Raw genomic sequence first — 19,087 nt, forward strand, 5'->3', positions numbered from 1 at the left:
TGTCGGCGAAGAGCTACTCCGCCGGAGGGACATTTCTAGGATCTCTGGCACGGGCATGGTGAGCGAGCCGGGCGGGTTGAGGAGCCTCAGCTTTCCGCCTGCTGACACGACATGGTTCTCTCAGAACACCGACATGAGTGGCATAGCGACCCGTCAATCGCAGGTGCGTAGTGCGTCCTCTACCGACGCAGCTGTCTGATCTGATCGACAATGTCCAGCTGTTCGCCGACGTCGAGTCGCATGAGCTCGCTGACGCATCAGGGTCGAAGGTGAAGAGTGAATCAAAATGGAGCAGCGACCGCTACAGCGGTGGGCGAGACAGCGAGGACAAGGATACAGCGGTCGCATATTGATACCCACCGGCGATCCTCTTCAAATGTAGTGTTTGCACGTTATATTTGCGGTGACGGTGGCTGGTGTACCATCATAGCGGATCGGCCTGGCAGCTTGCTCTCATTTTGTACGTAGTACCCCAGGAGCGGGCTCGCTTGAGGTCCTGCGAAGGTTGTTCATTATTCACTGAGTAGGGTTTGCGCCACATATTGGACGTCGTGTAGTTCGTGCCTCCTTAGATGCCTGAGAATGAGATTTCTACGGCACATTCACTCGTTATGATTCAAAAGGCAGGCTCACGAATCAGGAAAATACTTGGTCCGGGTCAATCTAAAGCGCCACCATGTACTCATCCGCGCTCGCCTTACTGAGACTGAGCTAGTCTGCGCAGACCACAAGAGCCGACAAGACCGGGCCATCATCGAAGTCTTCAACTCAATTATAATGCCGCAAGCGCGAAACAGATTAATACTCTGTTGGAAATTACACTTGATGTGACCATGAAGAACGTCGGTTGAGCGAGAAGTAGTGGTAAACAGTAGCAGGTTGTTCACGCAACTTGACGACGCTGAGAGAAACTATTGGAAAGGTCTTCGGGCCGGGGATACTGGTGATTAGTTCACATTAGTACTCGCCTGAGAATTCAAATTCGCCTTGTCGCTGCATCATTTGTATACGAAACAGGACAGCCCATCGTGGATCGCAGAGCCATCCCGCCCGTACACATTCCCGCGAAAATGGACACATCGCATAGTGTGGCATGAGCCAGAGATTTCAGTCGTCCTTTCGTCCTCGTTTGTCGTGGACTAGAAGAGGACGGTCAAGGGAGTCAATCCAATGACGCTGGTTCCGACGCTCGGCGGCTTGTATGATCTGCAACGGAGACTAGCTGGTGCCCGGAGCGTACGCTTGAAGCGCGGCGTAGTGTCCCAAGATAGATGTTCCGCAAAAGGGAGGCGGAGGCTTTGGATCCTAACAGGAACAAATAATGTCGCTTCGGCACGCTTCGGCGCCTAACAAGTAGGTCAAAGGCATTCGGTCAACGACAGAACGAGACTGTACATGCCGACGTCGTTTCGCCGACTAATAAGTCGACCGTGATGGATGCATAGAAGCTAACGGTAACATTGAACTTACTGGAGAGGCGCTCTAACAACGTCCCGATTCAGCCGGAATGACTCTGTCACTTCCACCGTAGGGCACGTGATAGACGGGTACGCGGTGGCTGCAACGCTGTCTTCACTGCACGGTGCTGCTCAGACCGTTTCCCATCCTCATCTCTCGCGTATCTCAGGGCATACCTGCGTTCTAGCGCATTCTCATCCTGTTGCGCTTTCAATCCCTTGTTTAGACAAGCAAGCTGGCCGCGATCACGCAGTCGCGAAAGTGAGCAGGCGTTACGGAACTGTTCACCAGACACGGTGTAAGATATATACGGAAGGGCTATGGCAGCAGGTGAGCGTTCTGATTACGCGTAAATATCTCTTCTCAAGCATGGGCACGATAGTACCGCGCGCACGAGTGAAACCGAAGATCGTCAGTATGTTACACTTCCGGGTTGGATGCAGCTAACTATTTACGATAGAAACCGGCGAAGAAGGTAGGACTCCAGTCCATACACTTATATCTACCTCACACTGAGCATATATGCTCGGCAGCATGGACCGGAGTTCTCAATAGACGATACATGGGCAAAGCTGTCTAGGAACATCGTCGAGATCCAGAATCACAATGCCGCCAACCTCTCGTACGAAGAGAACCATCGTTTCGCGTATAATATGGTCCTCTACAAACACGGAGAGACGTTGTACCAGGGGACGAAGAAGCTCATAGCGGACAACCTCGATAGGCTCGCGAACGAGTACATCATACCGGCATTCCCCGCCCATGTCGACGACGATCCGGTTGAGAAGGCACAGGCCGGAGAGCTGCTCCTGAAGGCGGTGAAGAAGGTGTGGGATGATCATACGTCTAGTCTGTCCAAGTTGCGAGACGTTTTGAAGTATATGGTACGTCTTCACGTTGCGCCACCTTGCTCGTTTATGGAATGGTAGCAGGATCGCGTTTACACGAAATCCAAACAAGTGCCAGAAATATGGGAGGCAGGGCTGCTCTTGTTCATCGAGCACATCCTACGCTCGCCCATACAGGGGCACATCATCTCGGCAATATTAACCCAGATACAGACGGAACGCGATGGGTATGTAATAAACCGCTCCGCCGTGAAAGGTTGCGTGGACGTGCTTCTGCAGCTGTTCGACGAGCGGGAGGATGTCTCTGTGTACAAACGAGATTTGGAACCTGTTCTCCTGAAAGAAAGCGAGGCCTTCTACGAGAAGGAGGGCGAGCATCTTCTGGAAACTTGCGATGCCCCTGAGTACCTACGACGAGTAGGTAGTTTTCGTCACAGGTATGAGGATATCCCGCTGACCATCACTAGGTTGAGAGTCGATTAGACCAGGAAGAATCACGAGCCCATCACTTCTTGTCATCACAGACCAGCCAGCCTCTACGTCGAATACTGGAAGAGGAGCTCATCAACCCACACCTTTCCACCATAATCGCCATGCCTAACTCTGGTCTAGATGTGATGATAGACCTGGACAAGATCGACGATCTCGCACGTCTCTACCGACTGTTCGCCATGGTGCCCGCTGGTATCACCACCCTCCGCAAGGCTCTCAGAGAGACGGTCATTCGACGAGGAAAGGACATCAACTCTGCAAGTCTATTGTTCGAGGGAGAGGATGCGCAGGAGGACGAGGACATGGAGAAGAGTAGCAAGGCGAAGGGCAAAGGCAAAGCACGGGCTGCGAATGCCGGCTCACAGGTACTCTCGCTTGCGCTGAAGTGGGTACAAGACGTCTTGGACATGAAGGACAAGTTCGACAAGATATGGGTCGGCGGCTTCCAAAGCGACCATGACGTTGAGAGTAGCATCGACGAGGTACGTACCACGCATATACGTGGACCTAATGCGTTAAATCTTCTTTCAGGCATTTGGAACCTTTATCAACATGCATGAGAAAGCCCCCGAGTTTATTTCGCTGTTTATTGACGACAATCTCAAGAAGGGTCTGAAAGGGGTGAGTCTCATGACGCTGCCTGGAAGAACGTTGCTCATGGTTAGCTCAGAAAACCGACACGGAGGTGGACGCCGTTCTCGACAAGACAATCACGATCTTCCGCTTCCTTTCCGACAAGGATGTCTTTGAACGGTACTACAAAGGCCATCTCGCCAAGCGGCTCCTGCTCGGGCGATCCGTGTCCGACGATGCTGAGCGGGGCATGCTTGCGAAGCTCAAGGTCGAGTGCGGCTACCAGTTCACGCAGAAGCTCGAGGGTATGTTCCATGACATGAAGATTTCCGCGGACACTATGCACGCGTACCGTAACCATCTTGCAACGACTACGGTAATTGTCTTTTCTCATTCTCATACACCCAAGCGCTAAGACCCCCCTGCAGGCACCGGATGTTGAGATCGCGGTCATCGTCATGACATCGACGTTCTGGCCTATGTCGCACTCCGGCTCACCTTGTAACTTTCCCGCCGAGCTGCTCAAACCCGCGAAGTCTTTTGAACAGTTCTACCTGTCCCGCCACTCCGGCCGACGACTAACGTGGCAGCCATCAATGGGCAACGCTGACATTCGAGTGAGATTCAACTCGCGGAGTCACGACCTGAATGTGTCGACGTATGCGCTCGTCATCTTGCTTCTGTTCGAGGACGCCGCAGATGGCACGTCATTGAGCTATCAGGTCAGCCAACCACCGCATACGACTCGTATTGCCTTTTCCCCCTGATATATGTTCGTAGGATATCAAATCGGCAACAGCCATCCCAGACACGGACCTCCAGCGCAATCTACAGTCGCTCGCATGCGCAAAGTACAAGATTCTCAAGAAACACCCGTCCGGCCGGGAAGTGAGCCCAGAAGACAAGTTCACATTCAACGCCGAGTTCTCCGCGCCACTGCAGAAGATCAAAATTAGCACGGTCGCTTCGCGAGTCGAGAACACAGACGAGAGGAGGGAGACGAAGGATAGGGTGGAGGAGGAGCGGCGGCATCAAACGGAGGTACGTGTGTTGTAACGGCATCGCTGACTGGTAAGGGTATTCATGCACCCGTCCATGATCCAGGCGTGCATTGTACGAATCATGAAGAACCGCAAACATATGACCCATAACGACCTCGTAAACGAGGTTACTCGGCAGCTATCCAGTCGATTCCTACCAAATCCATTGAGCATCAAGAAGCGCGTCGAAGGACTCATCGAGGTGTGTCATACTGTGCCACATACAACGCGAATCTTGTGCTGATGATGTTGTAGCGAGAGTACTTGGAACGATGCGAAGACCGCAAGTCATATAACTACCTGGTAAGCAGTTGTCATTCTCTGACTCTGCTGACATGCCGTGCTAAGGACGCTGTCAGGCATAACCTGTTTCCTGCAGATGTGTGTAGTAGAATAAGGATAGTGTACATCAACACCTCATTGTACCACCACTTTCATTCCTGCAATCATTTATTACTCTGCTCTTCCACGAACCTTCGAACGCGTAGAAACCTCCCTTGCTGACATCCTGAGGATCACATTATAAAATAAATTACCGTGCAGTGCACAATCTAATTCTATTGTAGTACCATACCACTAGTCTAGGACGTGCAGAGGCAGGAAGGGTAGGTGATTCAGATATCAGAGCTCATCCTTATGTCCCTCTTCCGCCCCACGGAAGACCTTCAGTAGCTCTGGCAAGGCACGTCAGTGTAAACGCCTCGGTGACCGTATTGCGATACTCACGGCGTCTCTTCTCGGGCGACACCTCCGTCGGTAGGACGACAGTATACTCAACGTACAAATTGCCGTGAGAGTGTTTGTGCTCGGGTGTGGGCATGCCTTCGCCGTCCACGACCTCGACGAAACCTGACATGGCAGAATGAGTGGATGCATCACCTCAGATATACGCAACAAGTGCTTACCTGGCTGCGTCACGACGTCGCGCTTGATGTGTACTACGTGGCCATCCAGATGTGTAATGTTACGCTCGAAGCCAAGAAGGGCCTGGTCTCCTTTAGCTCCTCTTCCCGAGGTGAAACAGCGCAAGACGCACCTCATCGACCCCGATTGTCTCCTTCCAGTACAGCGCAGACTCTTTCCGCCTCCACGAGCCCTGAGTCTTCCTGCTCCTAATCCGCAAAACAATATCCCCAGGCTCATAGTCCGGACTCTCGTCGCCCTCGCTCTCCAGCACGATCTGGTACCCCTCTGGCGCGCCCGCGGGGATCTCGATCGAGTACACATGCGTGTGTTCGGTGACCTTCGCACCGTCGCAGTGCGGGCACTTGCGCGTGATAATGTTCCCGCGCCCGCCGCACTGGTTGCAGGTGACTTGCGCCTGAGACCACATCCCGGGCATGATTTGTTGCCGGACAACTTGTACGCCGGCGCCATTGCATGCGGGGCAGGTGTGGATGTCCCCGGAGGAGGCGGCGCCCGTCCCTCGGCAGTGATCACAGAGAATGTGTTTGTGGACGGGCAGCTAAGCCAGCACAGTGGTCAGCGGCAAATCGGTCGTGCGATCGGATTGCCTACTTCTACGTGATTCCCTGTGTAACTGCGTGCGCTCGTGAGTTTGCGCAGGATGGAGAGTTGGCATTGAAGCTTACATGTCTTCCAGCGTGACTTCGACATCAAAGTGTACGGTTGGCCCTTTCCGGACCTGTTGTTGCGCAGAGACTGAGGGTTGCGAATTAATCGGATGACGTTTCCGAGAGCAAGTCTCGTGCATCACTCACAGCCGCCGCCGAAGAAATTTTGGAAGATGTCGAATGGATTGCCTGCATGTCGCCCTCCCTCGTTGGCTTTCAGGCCGTCCTACGAGACAAAATGGCGTGTGAGCACGTAGACCGACCGTGCGACAGCCTTCATGGGCGTACCTCCCCATAACGGTCATATACTTGTCGTTTCTGCATGAGATCTCAGCATCATATATAGGGTAAGTCATTGAGTCAGGTATCGCTCACTTCGGGGTCCGATAGAACCTCGTATGCTGAAGGTGTGCCATAGTGAGCATAGCACACAGGGAAAGGTGAATCAACATACCATGTGCAACCTCAATGAACTTCTCTTCCGCACCCGGTTCCTGATTCCGGTCGGGGTGGTACTTGCGACTGTTTTGCTCTCAACAAGCCGGCCTTGTGTGCAAGTACAGCACTTCCTCACCTCAGCTTCTTGTATGCTTTCCGGATATCCTGTTCAGAGGCTGATTTCGACACTGTAATAGAGCGACCGCATGAGTGAGCCGTTGGCCCAACCGAGAGGATGCGCGCCTTGGACTAACGCTCGAGGGCTCTGTAGAGGTCGGCAGCCTCCGTTACGGCGGCCAGGAGAAGTAGACACAGCAGTGGCCAGAACGTAGACCACATCTTCGGTAGTGAACGGACAGGACTAGCCTCACGCAGGAACGGATGGACACCAGCTGCGCCTCTGGACGACCTTCAAGTTCCACGTTGCGACGCGCGTCGCGCTCGGGACACGCCACAGTCGTGCCACGTACGCGATCAAATCACGTGCCTTACAAGTGCTCATCCCCTCCGCGTCCAACACCACCCACTGCCCTCGCGCATGTCAAGTCATTAATGTCCAGTTTATCACTGCCTTGAATTGCATAGTACAGTACACTGTGATTCAAATACAACGCATTATCAGCTCTGATACGATAGATATGCAACACCAGATCACAGATAGCTCCGACAGCAGTCCATTGTCTATGCGGCTCCTACTCAGCTCTTGCTCTTGATCTCCACGACAACATTCGTGATCATGATCACCGTGTAGGCGACAATCAGGGCGATGCCCCAGCTGCGCGGTAGGAAGAAGCCGTTCAGTGGTACGAAGACGAGCGTCGCAAGCAGCAGGGCGAGGAGCCCACACCCGGTGACGACGAGAGTCGTGGAGAAATGCAGGTAGTATGGCTCGGCGGTTTGACGGATGATGTAGGATCCGGAGATGCCGATACCGAGTAGGATGTTGAGCATGGGTCCACCAAAGCATGCGGAGAAGCCCATAATCGGGGCGAATACCTGGAGCAGCGTGAGGACCGAGTGGACCGAGTGAGGACTATCGCTTACAGCAACACTCATGTTCGCCACGAGGTCCGCGAGCGAGTTTCCGACGGCGAATATTGTCAGTCCAATGATTGCGTCAGAGAGGCCGAAGATGAACCCAAATGTCTAGCGAAAAAATCGTGAGCAATGGACAAGCGAAGGAAAAAGTAGAAAGGCGTACGGTCAGCACTTCCACTACTTCATCCGCTATGGCCATGATCCAGACTACGGCAACCATGAACCCCATAATACAGCGAGCGAGCAGCGCTGTTGGATGCGTGCCCTTGTCCGAGAAGACTAGCACCAGTATGCCAATGGTAAAGCCCGCTACGCCTGTTGCTAGAAGCAACCATGGTTCATGCTTCGTCCCATCTACCAACCGCTCGTCAGACACCAAACATACTGATCGTACCAAGCGACGCACCAAACAAGATGGCAGCGCCGAATAGCGGCCCAAGCGTGCATTGCACGGCCATAAGCCATTTGTTGAACTTCAGTTCGTGCATCTCTTCCGCAACTTCCTCTTCCGCAATCAGCGCACGCTCAACGCCCTCCTCTTCAAAGTCCACGAGTCGACTGTCGTTGATGTCCAGAACGCTCCGCTCATGGTGCTTCTCGCGTTCCCGCCCAACGTCGTCGTACGCCGTCACCACCACAGGCAATGTCAGCGTGAGCATCATCACAGCCGGCGCCGCGAGAATGGCGGCAACCTTGCCCAAGAAGGGCTTCGCACGGAAGCCGTGTAGCGTAGGGAAGATTAGGTGGAAGGCGTGTCCCAACACACGTGTGATCGAGTGCCGCCGCGAGGACTGAGTGATGTGCTCAGACTGCACGTCCGTGTCCGTCTCGGAGACGACAGGCGACGCGGGGGTATGTGAGATGATTGGTATAGGTGGCATCTCCTCTGTCGGCTCTCGAGGTGGAGCAACTATTCGGGGCGGCGAGCGTTCGTCCAGGGGCACACCGAGCGCGGCATCCCACGGATCTCGAATCTCTGAGTTAGGAGTATGAGAACGCGAGCGCGAGCGCGACCCGCCATGGCGGTGGTAGTGGCCGCCCGGATAGGGAGATGGTGTGTCGAACACGCTGAGCGCGGAGCCCGCCGCTTCCTGCTGAAGCGACGAGACAATGCGGCGGAACTCGAGGGCGCCAACCAACGAGAAAGATGGCATCGCGCTCAGGTGTGGGCTGCTATGTGGGGAGGGAGAACGCGTCCGAGGTCTGGGTGGGAGTTCCGTTTCCAGACCCAAACGAGGAGGGCCAGGATGCGAGATAGCACGGGTCCGCGTGTATGGTGTAGGGACCTCGAGGGTGGAAGATGGTGCAAGAGCAGTGAAGGCTGCTCAACTGTGAGCATCGCAACCGAAAGGAGATTACAGTACACTCACGGTCGTCCCTATACGGCTCCTCGTCGTGGTATGGGGTAGTTACGATTGCTTCCTCCCTGAACTCGTCCCGCATGAGCTCTTCATGTCGCCGTCTGCGCTCCATTCGCTTCTCCCAGAAGCTCCCGCCAACAACGACCACGACGTACAGCAAGTACAGAGAGATGAGTGCAGCTGCCTCCCAAGCCTCGAGCTCGCTGTCCCAGAGCACCACGAGCAGTATCGCGACGGCTACCGTGAAGAATCCGACATCGCGGAAGAAGCGGTAGGGCAGTACTCGGAACGGCTTGATGATACACAGCGAGCCAGCGACGCACGAGACCACAAACGTCGCAGCACCGAGCAGCTCGCCAATCGCCAGGCCGCCCGAGTTCGCCTTCATGGCGGAGAACGTGGCGAACACGTCCGGGCTTCCGTTCCCGAACGCGAGGAAGGTGACGCCTGCCATGTTCTCGTCCAGACCAAGCAGCTGTGCGAGCGTGGCGAGGTTCGGGCAGAAGAAGTCGGCGGCACTGATACCGAGCGTGGAGAATATGAAGACGAGCCAGACGAGATATCCGGAGAAGAGCAGTGGCCGGAAGGAGACATCAGCACAGAAGTATGTTTTCAGGTAGGGTATCGACAGAAATGTCCGAGTGTCTGGACACGAGTCGATGATATGTGCGCATTGGTCCTTTACAGGCACAGTGATTGGGAAGCATTGCTATCATTGCGACGAGTGCTTTGAGCATTCAGAACCTGGTCCACAATGTGCAGTACTCACTTCTTCGTCGGCGTCCTTGCCCAGACCCGCCAAAGAGGTCCCGTTCACATACCCTGCATCGAACAGACTCCGCTTCGCATGCGCAAGTGCGGCGGGTTGCGTGCGGACCGAGTAGACTTGCCCGTAGCGACTGTGCGACCACAGGATGCAGTTGATCGCAAGTGCGGTGACAAAGAGGAGCTTGGGTGCACCGTACCCCATGTTGAAGGAGGAAGAGGAGGCTAAGACATACGACCCGGTCGTATGAAGGTTGCAAATGAGCGCCTGAGCCACGCTGCCGCACGTCCTCACAATGCTCCGTGGGAATAACTGGTTAGCGCCGGAGCGGTCGCCTCGCTACCGTTCCTCCTACCAACTCGCTAAGTAGAATTCGAATACTTCTACTTAACGTGCGTGTCTAATGATGCACGGACCGGTAGGTGGGTGAGAACGGTGTCAGGAGCTGCCATCTCTCCAAAGTAGGGCGCTAAGCCGGTCAGAACACGGTCATGAGAAGAACCAGAGAAGAACTGTGGTCACTTGTGCGCAGCGGAGTGCCGACGGTCAAAGAGGTAAAACCCATATTATAGCTAGATATGACCAGTTGACCGACCGTCCACCCAAAGGCCAATGTCTTCCCGACAGAAGCTCCTCGCCTCGTTGGACGGCACAGAGATATGGGCAGAAGATGCAGGGGATCCTGCAAAACCTGCCCTCGTCTTCATTCATGGTCTAGCTTGCACTGCGCTGGGATTCAACGCGCAGTTCACCGATCCGATGCTGCTCAGTAACGCGCATCTGGTGAGGTACGAGATGCGAGGGCACGGTCGAAGCGGAAAACCAGAGGATATCGAGGCATATCGATCCCTTCGACATGCTGAAGACTTTCGTACCGTGTGCGAAGCGTTTGGCCTTGTCAGACCGATTGTGCTCGGGTGGTGAGTGAGAAATCTAGAGAGCTTGCAGGTGGTTGTGCTCATCGATCGTGTCTTGCGCCAGGAGTCTCGGCGGTAGGGCATGCATACTGAGAGTTGTGGATGAGCGCACTGAACCAATGAACAGGTAGCATCCCAGTGGACATCGTCCGATACTACGGGCCAGACTACATCGCAGGCATCATCTACAATGGGGGTGCCGTCCTCTCTCTAAAGCTCAACGAGGAATGCTGGCACCCGTCCTTCCTTGCGCTGATTCCGTTGATATGCTCTCCGGACGCCCAAGTAGCAGCAAAGTCAGCGGTACCATTCGTCGAGTCCTGCTTCGCGGACCCAGCGTCGCTCAGCTTTGAGGTCAAGATGGGCCTTGTCGGCGGATTCGGGATGCAGCCGCCCATCATCCGCCACTACTCACTGACCCGCGAGCAGGACGACAGTCTGTGGCGCGAGACCGCGCGGAATATCCCTGTCCTCATCGTGCAGGGAACGAAGGATACACACTGTCTGTATGAGAGGATGATCGCGCAGGCGAAGGAAATCTATGTGGACATGGATGTGAAACTCATACAGGGAGTGGGGCATGCACCTCAAGCTGAGGCACCGGAGGAGACAAATCGGTACCTACTGGCTTTTATACAGCGCGTGTTCACCAAGTAATGCATACCTGGTACCGTCCATCTGGCAACCTGGGGATCTGGCTTATGTTGTCGCTCTTGGATCTACTTGACAAATCTGAGATTCCATGACGGTTGTACGCGTCTGTCAGGTGACCGCGTTGATCATTGACGTTGAGCGTTCACCGCTTTCACTGTCACTAAACTAAAGAACTTTACCTGGTGAGCGTGGTTCTATTTCAGAACGAGAAGTTGTCGGAGACCGCCCTATACTTACGGAATGACGTCCCTGTGTTAGAGCGATTGAATCGCCCGTACCGTGCAATAGCTTACATAATCAGCCGTTCGTGTACGCGTTCGTGGCCGCCGCAATTCTGTACTACTCATCGTAGCGGCGCAAGCGCCATCCTCGACTCCTGCATGGCACACAGCTTCTCACGTGTTTTTCACGGAGGGAACGGCATCCCTGGCATTGGCAAGGGCCGACTTACGATTCGGACAAAGCCCTCCTCCCTCCCTCTCCGGTCGGAGCCGGGGATACACTCTTATACACTGTACTATCCTTGCTTTCGGCCGTTGCTCCTGCTGCTTAATCACCTACATATGATAGGTCACGTATCCCGACCGCGGCGGGCAATCTGAGACTGCAAATACTGTACAATGCAAATCCATGCCTCTGACTTGCCTCTTCCTTGTTTCACGCCGCATTCCGAGTCCCTCCTCGTACTCATCTTTCATCCTGCCTGTCGCAGATGGCTTCTGACGAGCGAATCCTTACTTCGCTGGGCAGCACACACATATGGGCCGAAGCGATCGGCGATCCTGCGAACACTTCCATCGTCTTCATCCACGGGATGGCATGCTCGGCGATGTTATTTGACAAGCAATTCCATGACCCCATGATGCTTGACAAGTTCTATATGGTGCGGTACGAGATGAGGGGGCATGGAAGGAGTGGTACCCCGGAGGGCATAGAGGCGTATGCATCCAAGTATCAAGCGGAAGACTTCCGCTTGGTGTGCGAGGCCTTTCATTTGCAGAAGCCTTGGGTGTTTGGATGGTGAGTTTGATTGCAAGCTCGTGAGTAGTCTAGTCTGATATCAGTGCCAGGAGTCTTGGCGGTACGAGACGTGCTCTTCCTACATGAGCGTCGTTCACTGACTCGGAGGGGCACAACCTCTATGTCTCGTACGTTGTCAGGCACTATACCCGTGGACATTGCCAACCACTTGGGACCCTCCTACATCGCCGGAGTGATTTACAACGGCGGCGCTGTGCTCACACTTGCACTCAGTGTCGAGACGATCCCGGAGTCCTTCCTACCACTCATGCAGCACGTCCAGTCGACGGACGCGAACATCGTTGCGCGCTTTGCTCAGCGGTTCGTAGAGGGCTGTGTCGCAGATCCGGTCTCAACGCTGCCATGGCCGGTGAAGCTGCAGTGGATGGGGTCTTTCGCAGCACAGCCGCCGGCGGTCCGAACGTGGTCTCACAATCGCGAGCAGGACGAGACGAGGTGGCGTGCAGAGACGGGAAGTTGGCCCGTGATGCTGATACAGGGTGCGGAGGACACGCACTGTGAGGCGGGTCTCTTGGCAAGGCAAGTGAAGGGTCTATATGGCGATGCGGAGGTGCACATCCTGCAGGGTGTCGGGCATGCACCTCATCTCGAACGGCCCGGCGTCGTCAATGAACTCATTGTAGACTTCGTCGAGAAGAAGCGTGGATAACAGACAATCGCCAACGACTTTGTTAATGTAGATATGTTATCGAGGCCATGGGCGAGGGGGATCTATCAGGTAGAAGGGTTGAAGTGGACCGTATATTGCGAGCCGGTCCTGGTGTGGACGAGGCGGGACGGGGCCAGAATCCCGATCAGTGTTATCTAATCTCATGGCGATACTTATGTAGCGCAGGCACGTGAAAATGCAGCGACGGGCGAACTGGACGAGTCGGACCACCTCTCGTCTTCCTCACTGTGTCCTTCAAGGTTCTCCCCGACCGCGCGTTGCCCATTATCAGCATTGTTCATACTGGATTGTGTAATTCGAGGACTCCTCGATACATCCGCCACAGCTTCAGTCTGCTCACTGGTCGTGCACGCACATGGAGGTCTCGCGCCATACCCTCAAGCAGCTGAAATTCATCCTCCCTGGAGGGCTTATCACGTACTATTATCTGGGTAGCCATGCTGCCTTCTGGCGAATAGTGAATGGAGATGCAGATGTTGAAGGCTGGGGTCGGTACGTACAACGTTTCACGTCGTAAGACGCGTCTCCGTATGGTCTTACCTGTACGTTGTTGGACGTGTAGCCTCGCCGCCCTCGCTTCGCTTGGGTCAGCCATGCTGACCATCAGCCTTTTCATGTATATCCTATCAATTCCGTTGATACAAGGACAACAACCCAATGTATGTCGTTGCGCTTGTGCGAATTCTGTTCCATAGCTCACCGAGGGTGTTCAAAGTATCGTCGGTGGCGAGAATCTGGCGTATTATCGTCAGTCATTCCCGTGCGTATTGATGCACGTTTACGCCTTCTTGAATGTGCTGACAGAACAACGACAATTAGTTGCTGACGGCATCTATTGTCGTGGGGTGGTCACTACTATCCTACACGCTGGGCCGGTGGTCAAGGTTCGGGGTCGTTGAAGGTGTAATAGCTTGTCAGTCCTCTTCTCTACTCGAGACCCCACATAAGTTACTCACGGGTCATATCCGCACTTAATCATAGCATCCGGTCTATACGCCCTTACGTTTGGCCTGTTGGGCCTCATTCCCGCGCCGAAGGTACCGCGACAATGATCACCCAATATCCAATCCTCCCCGCCCATTCCCTGTCATGATATGTATTCGCATTGTATCGCATCGTCACGCATAGCTTTGTTGCACATCCACTCCATATTCTCGTAATTATAGACATTCTATCTTGTTCTTATAGCGGAGAGACAGCGGCATTGGAAACCCGTGATCCTGACATGTACTAGTATCATATGTGCTACCAACTAACATAGACAGGTTGACGTGCCCGATGTCTACGCTAGGCTCACCTTCATCGGCATCTCCGCATAGTTGCTACCCGTTCCTACGGTGGGGTATCGTACCGAGGCGACGTTCCATACAACGGGTTTGTCGGTCAACTCAAATTTGAATGTCGATAGCAGCACGGATAGAATGACCTCTACGCAAGGCAATCGTCAGCATGCCCCACATGACAGCATTCAGCAGACCGCTCACTCATTTCCAGCTCGGCGAACTTGAATCCACTAGATCACCCCACGCGCTCAGGTCAGTTGTGAAAGAAGCGGATCCAACAATGATTACGCTCACATGCACGATCTGCCACCGCCCAAGAACGTCATCCTGACAGCAAGAGGTTAAGTGAGTGGTCATATGCAAGAGCGGATCACACGCAGATACACGCACATATTTGAATATACCCCAGGGATTGGCGCATCTGTGACAGCACTGGGAAGGGGCGAAAGCCAGCGTTCCGGCTTCCATACCAGCGCGTCTTCGCCCCACAGCGCCTTATCCGTGTTGCAGCCCAAGACGCCAATGATGATCGGCGTGCCCTTTGGGATGGAGATCTCGTGGATCGTCTTGCCGTCGAGCCCTTGGATGGGTTCGGACAAGGGTAGGACGACGTCCTTGATGGGTCTGACGGGGAACGGGGGCTCTCTTCAGCACAGTTCCTGTGCGTGCTGAAGTACGATCGGACTTACTGTCGTGTGATCATGTTAGCAAGCGGGTCGCTGCAACGATATCGGTGTCATCTCAAAGTTCAACGTTTCACACTGGCGGATAACTGTAACTGCTTCACTTACACTCGAAAGGTTTCCCTGACGATAGCGTCGAGGAGGGGCAACCGCATGAGCTCATCATAGGACAGTCGTCCTGCACTCTGAGCCTCGGTGACTTCCTTCCGCAGCTTGTCTTCGATGTCTGGGTGTTGTGCTAGGCGTTCGAGGACCATCGACGTGCTGTTGGATGTCGTGTCCATGGCGGCAAACAACATTGTTCTGTATAGCAATTGGTTGAGCAACGGGTTTGGAAGAATAGGCACATAATAATCTGAGGCTCACGTTATCTGTGCAATAACCTCGTCCTCTGGCAATCTGTCCGCTTCTGATGCTGCCATGTTCGCTCGCACTAGCAAAAATGAAAGTCCTTGAGTTCGTTGTCCTCCTACAAATCACGTCCAACAAAACTCACTGAGGATGCTGAAGATGTCCTTCCCTTCCGCCACTTGCCTCGACGTTTCCTCCTCGCCGTGCTGGAGAGCTTCCTTCTTCGCTTCATAGATAGCAACGGACTTGCGAGCACTGATGTCGACGATGTACTTCATCTCTTGGAGCCGTTTGTGGGGTATCATATTCACGAGCCACCTTCGGAACCATACCGGGCCAACTTCACATATATATGGCAGGAGGAGTGCATAACGGAGAAGGCCGAGGCCGTACAGCGTCGGTCTAGGAAAGAGGACAGACAGATCAGATGCCAAACTCATGCGAAGAGTAACAAGGATACTAACACGAGGGCTTTCAGTGCGCCTGTATACGCATCTGGGGTGTCGTTAACCAGTGGGTCCAGGGACGTGCCGATGCCGCCTTGAGCGATCAGCTCGAGGGCGGCACGACCCATCCAGTTCAGCACGTCTAATTCGCGTGGTTCGTCATTGACTCGCGCCAGCCAGGTGTCGCGCAGCTGTGAACATCGATGAGCGGGAAACATGTGAAATATCGTGATGGCAGGACCTTCTCCGTGACACTGTAGAAAATGGGCAGCATATCGCGCATATGGCCTGCAGAGAACACGGGGTTTAACATCTTGCGTTGTTTCCGGTGTTGGTCACCTGAAACGATCCCGTCAGTCAACGAATGTACTCTGTGCTTGGATAAAAACACATACCCAGTACGGAGATTAGGCCTGGTCCAAAGATGAGGGTGTTCGTCCTGCACGGATAACAGAAACATAACTTATCAACAGCGGGTTTGGTAAGGAACATAACGGATGATAGGCACCTCACAAACAACTCCTCCTCGTCATAATCAGACGCTTCTTTGATGAGCATTGTGTGAAGTGCTCTCGGGTCGTATATGTACAATAGAGGTTGCTGCAGAAGTGTGACCTTTCATCAGCCGTACATGGGTCAGTCGTGGAATGTCGTACACCAAACATGCCCTGCATCTTGACGACCGGTCCGTAGTTGTGAGCAACTCGTCTCTGGAATTCGGTGCCATGTCGGTCGAAGTACTGCGGCAGATGACCTGCGAGTGGACGTGAGCATTTTGATGGTATTCGAGCGAATCGTACAGACGCACCTGTCAAGAACGGCGCAGGAGGTGGGCCCGGTATGTTGTCGAGAGGTGTCCTCGCAAAGATTCGCCGTGAGATTCGCCATACAATGTGTATGGCCACAACGACCAGTGAAGACCGGATGATGAGGTTCACCACAGTCATCGAGCTAGGGAGATAATGCAGAGGTGTCAGCTTGGGTGTGCGATTAGTCAATACTTATAGAATCGGTAGCAGGCCACTATGCTTAGCTTTGGGCGTCCGCCATCGGCGATGTCTGGCCTTCTCAGGCTCATGTGTTTGATCCATCAGAGACTTGTGCTCCACACATGTCGTCCGGTCCCACAGCGCGCTGTTGGTAAACGTTAATTTCAAGTCAACTTATGAAAGAGTCAAGGCTCCCACGAGACGGTCGATCACTTCGTGGAACATACTGGTGATCCTGGGCGCCGATGCCGACGCCCAGATAGCCTATCAGCGGTGATAGGCTTCCTTGTAGCAACTAGAAGGATGTATACCAGTCATCGGGAGGCCCGCGCAAGAATTAATTAGTGCGTGGCCAAGCTCACCAGAATCACTACAACCCCGGTCGTATCCATGTTCTCGCAGGAAATCACGGATTGCAGGCTCATTTAGGTCATCGAGCGAACCCCTGAAAGAGTTGATACCAGATGGGCGGATGTAGGAAAATATGGCAGCACGCTGATTTTGTTACCAAATGCAAGATGATACGTGAGTCTTGAAACTCCCAGTCCTGCGCACCGAGTGTCGTTAGTCTGACCGCTCGCGTCGCACTTAGCAGCAGAATACCCACCACCATATAACCAGCACTAAGACATACTCCCGAAGGCACCTCTATACAATGTTGGGACTTTCTCCGTAGAAGTGGCTGGGAGCGTCGTGTGTACTCTACCGCGATGGGTCTAATTTAGTGTGGATGGATGCTGGCGCTGAATTACTATACTTAGCGGCGTGAGTTGTGGGCCCTAGGGAAGCCAATCGCTTTCCCGCGAAAATCCGACTGATTGAAGGCGCGAATTGTCTCCTCTATGACTGCTGACAGCGTTGACACATTAGCTCGCCGATCCCCGGTTCTCCTTCTTTGAAAGAGAAGATCTGTTCGAGTAATACAGTTGTCAGTCGCCAGCGTTCGAGAGTTGGGAAGCTCTATGGCGATATTCAAGTTGGCGCCAGATGACAACAAGCGCCAGAACATCGGCAGCCGGACCTACTAACAGTCGAATCCAGCAGCGTTGAGCAGTTCCTGCGGTGACTTCTATTGCCCTTCGTAGGCCACACGGAAACGATAGGGCACCATATCAGGTGATCAGATCTCGAACTCTAGAAACATTGCGTCGTTGCTTGTGGGGCCGCCATACAGCTGTGAGGATTGAGCGCTGTGCAGAGGACTCACTTGCATATAAGACAACCTGAAATCTTGAATGATGCATCTCACCGGGCAGGTTGCGGATGTGACATCTCGTGATTGAATATTGACCGGTTGACCATTGAACCTCGGTCGATGTCGACGCCATTTGCACCGCGAATGTAAATCAAATTCTGAACTTCGAAAGCTTGCCCACATAACAACTCACAGGACTTGAGTGACAGTGCCGAGCCAAAGCATGCACAAAGTCAAGTGTTCTAGGGTATCAGCCGCAACCAGACTCGAGTTTTAGAAATGCAACCACAGGTACCTGCTGGCAACGTTGACTTGAGAACGATGGTTGAAGTGGGAATTGATGAGGATGATACCAACGGGATCAGAGCGAACATAAGTAACTGACCCGCTTGTCTTTTCAGCAGAGTTCGCCACAATAATATAATGAATGGGGGCTGCAGCATCAGCATCCGACTCCCAGTTTGCGTGGCACACGAGCAATACAAGCAGTCATTGGACTACCTCGGAATTACCTCGGTCGGTTCACTATTCCCCATGGACAAGAGCAGAACCACAGAATCGCTGCCGCACGTAGGTTTGACAGATCCATGATCTCGCAGATATCATATAGCACTGCTTGTCTGCTGCAGTGGACTGGTCGATACACTGTACGCGATGGACAGGGAAGAGGTCAGTCTGCGTAATATGAACTGTGCGGCCACTCACCCATAGAAGTCTCTTGAAACTACAACATGTTACGGGCAGTCCAGGTCGGCACTTGATCCTACAGCCGTCCTGGCGACGCCGTTTAAGTTGTGGCCAGCGAACAATGTCCGCGCTGTTCGGACAAGAGGCCACTGCCCTGCACAGTTGCACGGCTGCGTATTCCTATACCAAATCATATCAGCATCTGTCTACTACGATTTGTGCCGCCGGAGCAAAGTAGAGCATCTCAGTTGTCTCAGAGCATCTCCGAGTCGCAGTCTGGCAGTTGCGAAGCATCAACTTCCGTTGTGGCGATTCAGATGAAGATCTCTGTAGCCAGATATGGACATATCTCTATTGTAAGTGGCCGTAAAAGGAGTTATATTGCCCGTGTCTGAATTCCGAACGGGGTAATCTCTCAGTCGCCGTATCCGTCCCTCCAACCGACCACTATCCCTTCCTCCGACAGACCCTCCTGCCCGCGACTGTTCACGAAATCGACCACGTTCCTTCGTTTACAGCAGGTCTGCAACTGGCGATTATTTGGCTCCCGCGCCCCAGTGTTCCCGCTTGCAACTGCAGCAGC

The 19,087-nt window shown here is 53.7% G+C and overlaps 3 protein-coding genes across 3 annotated transcripts; 1 reads left to right on the forward strand and 2 right to left on the reverse strand.

Annotated features, from left to right (window-relative positions):
• Positions 1–1,600: 1,600 nt before the first annotated feature.
• On the forward strand, positions 1,601–4,926 carry B0H18DRAFT_1070570 (Cullin-domain-containing protein). The gene is made up of 13 exons (XM_048031201.1): positions 1,601–1,788; positions 1,841–1,869; positions 1,919–1,933; positions 1,992–2,342; positions 2,391–2,723; positions 2,774–3,280; positions 3,330–3,419; positions 3,469–3,747; positions 3,800–4,093; positions 4,152–4,412; positions 4,476–4,613; positions 4,667–4,714; positions 4,771–4,926. Exons 1-13 carry the CDS (start codon positions 1,779–1,781, stop codon positions 4,774–4,776), a joined length of 2,361 nt encoding a protein of 786 aa, XP_047884533.1. The 5' UTR covers positions 1,601–1,778; the 3' UTR covers positions 4,777–4,926.
• A 1-nt stretch (position 4,927) lies between these two features.
• Positions 4,928–6,852, reverse strand: B0H18DRAFT_1070581 (uncharacterized protein). Its single transcript, XM_048031202.1, has 12 exons — positions 6,678–6,852; positions 6,560–6,611; positions 6,440–6,507; positions 6,361–6,386; positions 6,274–6,303; positions 6,133–6,211; positions 6,004–6,073; positions 5,930–5,951; positions 5,448–5,876; positions 5,317–5,398; positions 5,138–5,260; positions 4,928–5,085 (listed from the first exon to the last, which is right to left on the reverse strand). The coding sequence occupies exons 1-12, from the start codon at positions 6,760–6,762 to the stop codon at positions 5,033–5,035; spliced, it is 1,119 nt and encodes a 372-aa protein (XP_047884534.1). The 5' UTR covers positions 6,763–6,852; the 3' UTR covers positions 4,928–5,032.
• Positions 6,853–7,119: 267 nt separating this feature from the next.
• On the reverse strand, positions 7,120–9,792 carry B0H18DRAFT_963457 (Sodium/calcium exchanger protein-domain-containing protein; the record flags this gene model as incomplete). Its single annotated transcript, XM_048043162.1, has 6 exons — positions 7,120–7,419; positions 7,468–7,569; positions 7,625–7,845; positions 7,868–8,782; positions 8,832–9,531; positions 9,592–9,792. 6 exons carry the CDS (start codon positions 9,790–9,792, stop codon positions 7,120–7,122), a joined length of 2,439 nt encoding a protein of 812 aa, XP_047884535.1.
• Positions 9,793–19,087: the final 9,295 nt, after the last annotated feature.

This window comes from Fomitopsis serialis, assembly GCF_022376445.1.
Source record: "Fomitopsis serialis strain Sig1Antser10 chromosome Unknown B0H18scaffold_485, whole genome shotgun sequence".
NCBI lineage: Eukaryota > Fungi > Basidiomycota > Agaricomycetes > Polyporales > Fomitopsidaceae > Fomitopsis > Fomitopsis serialis.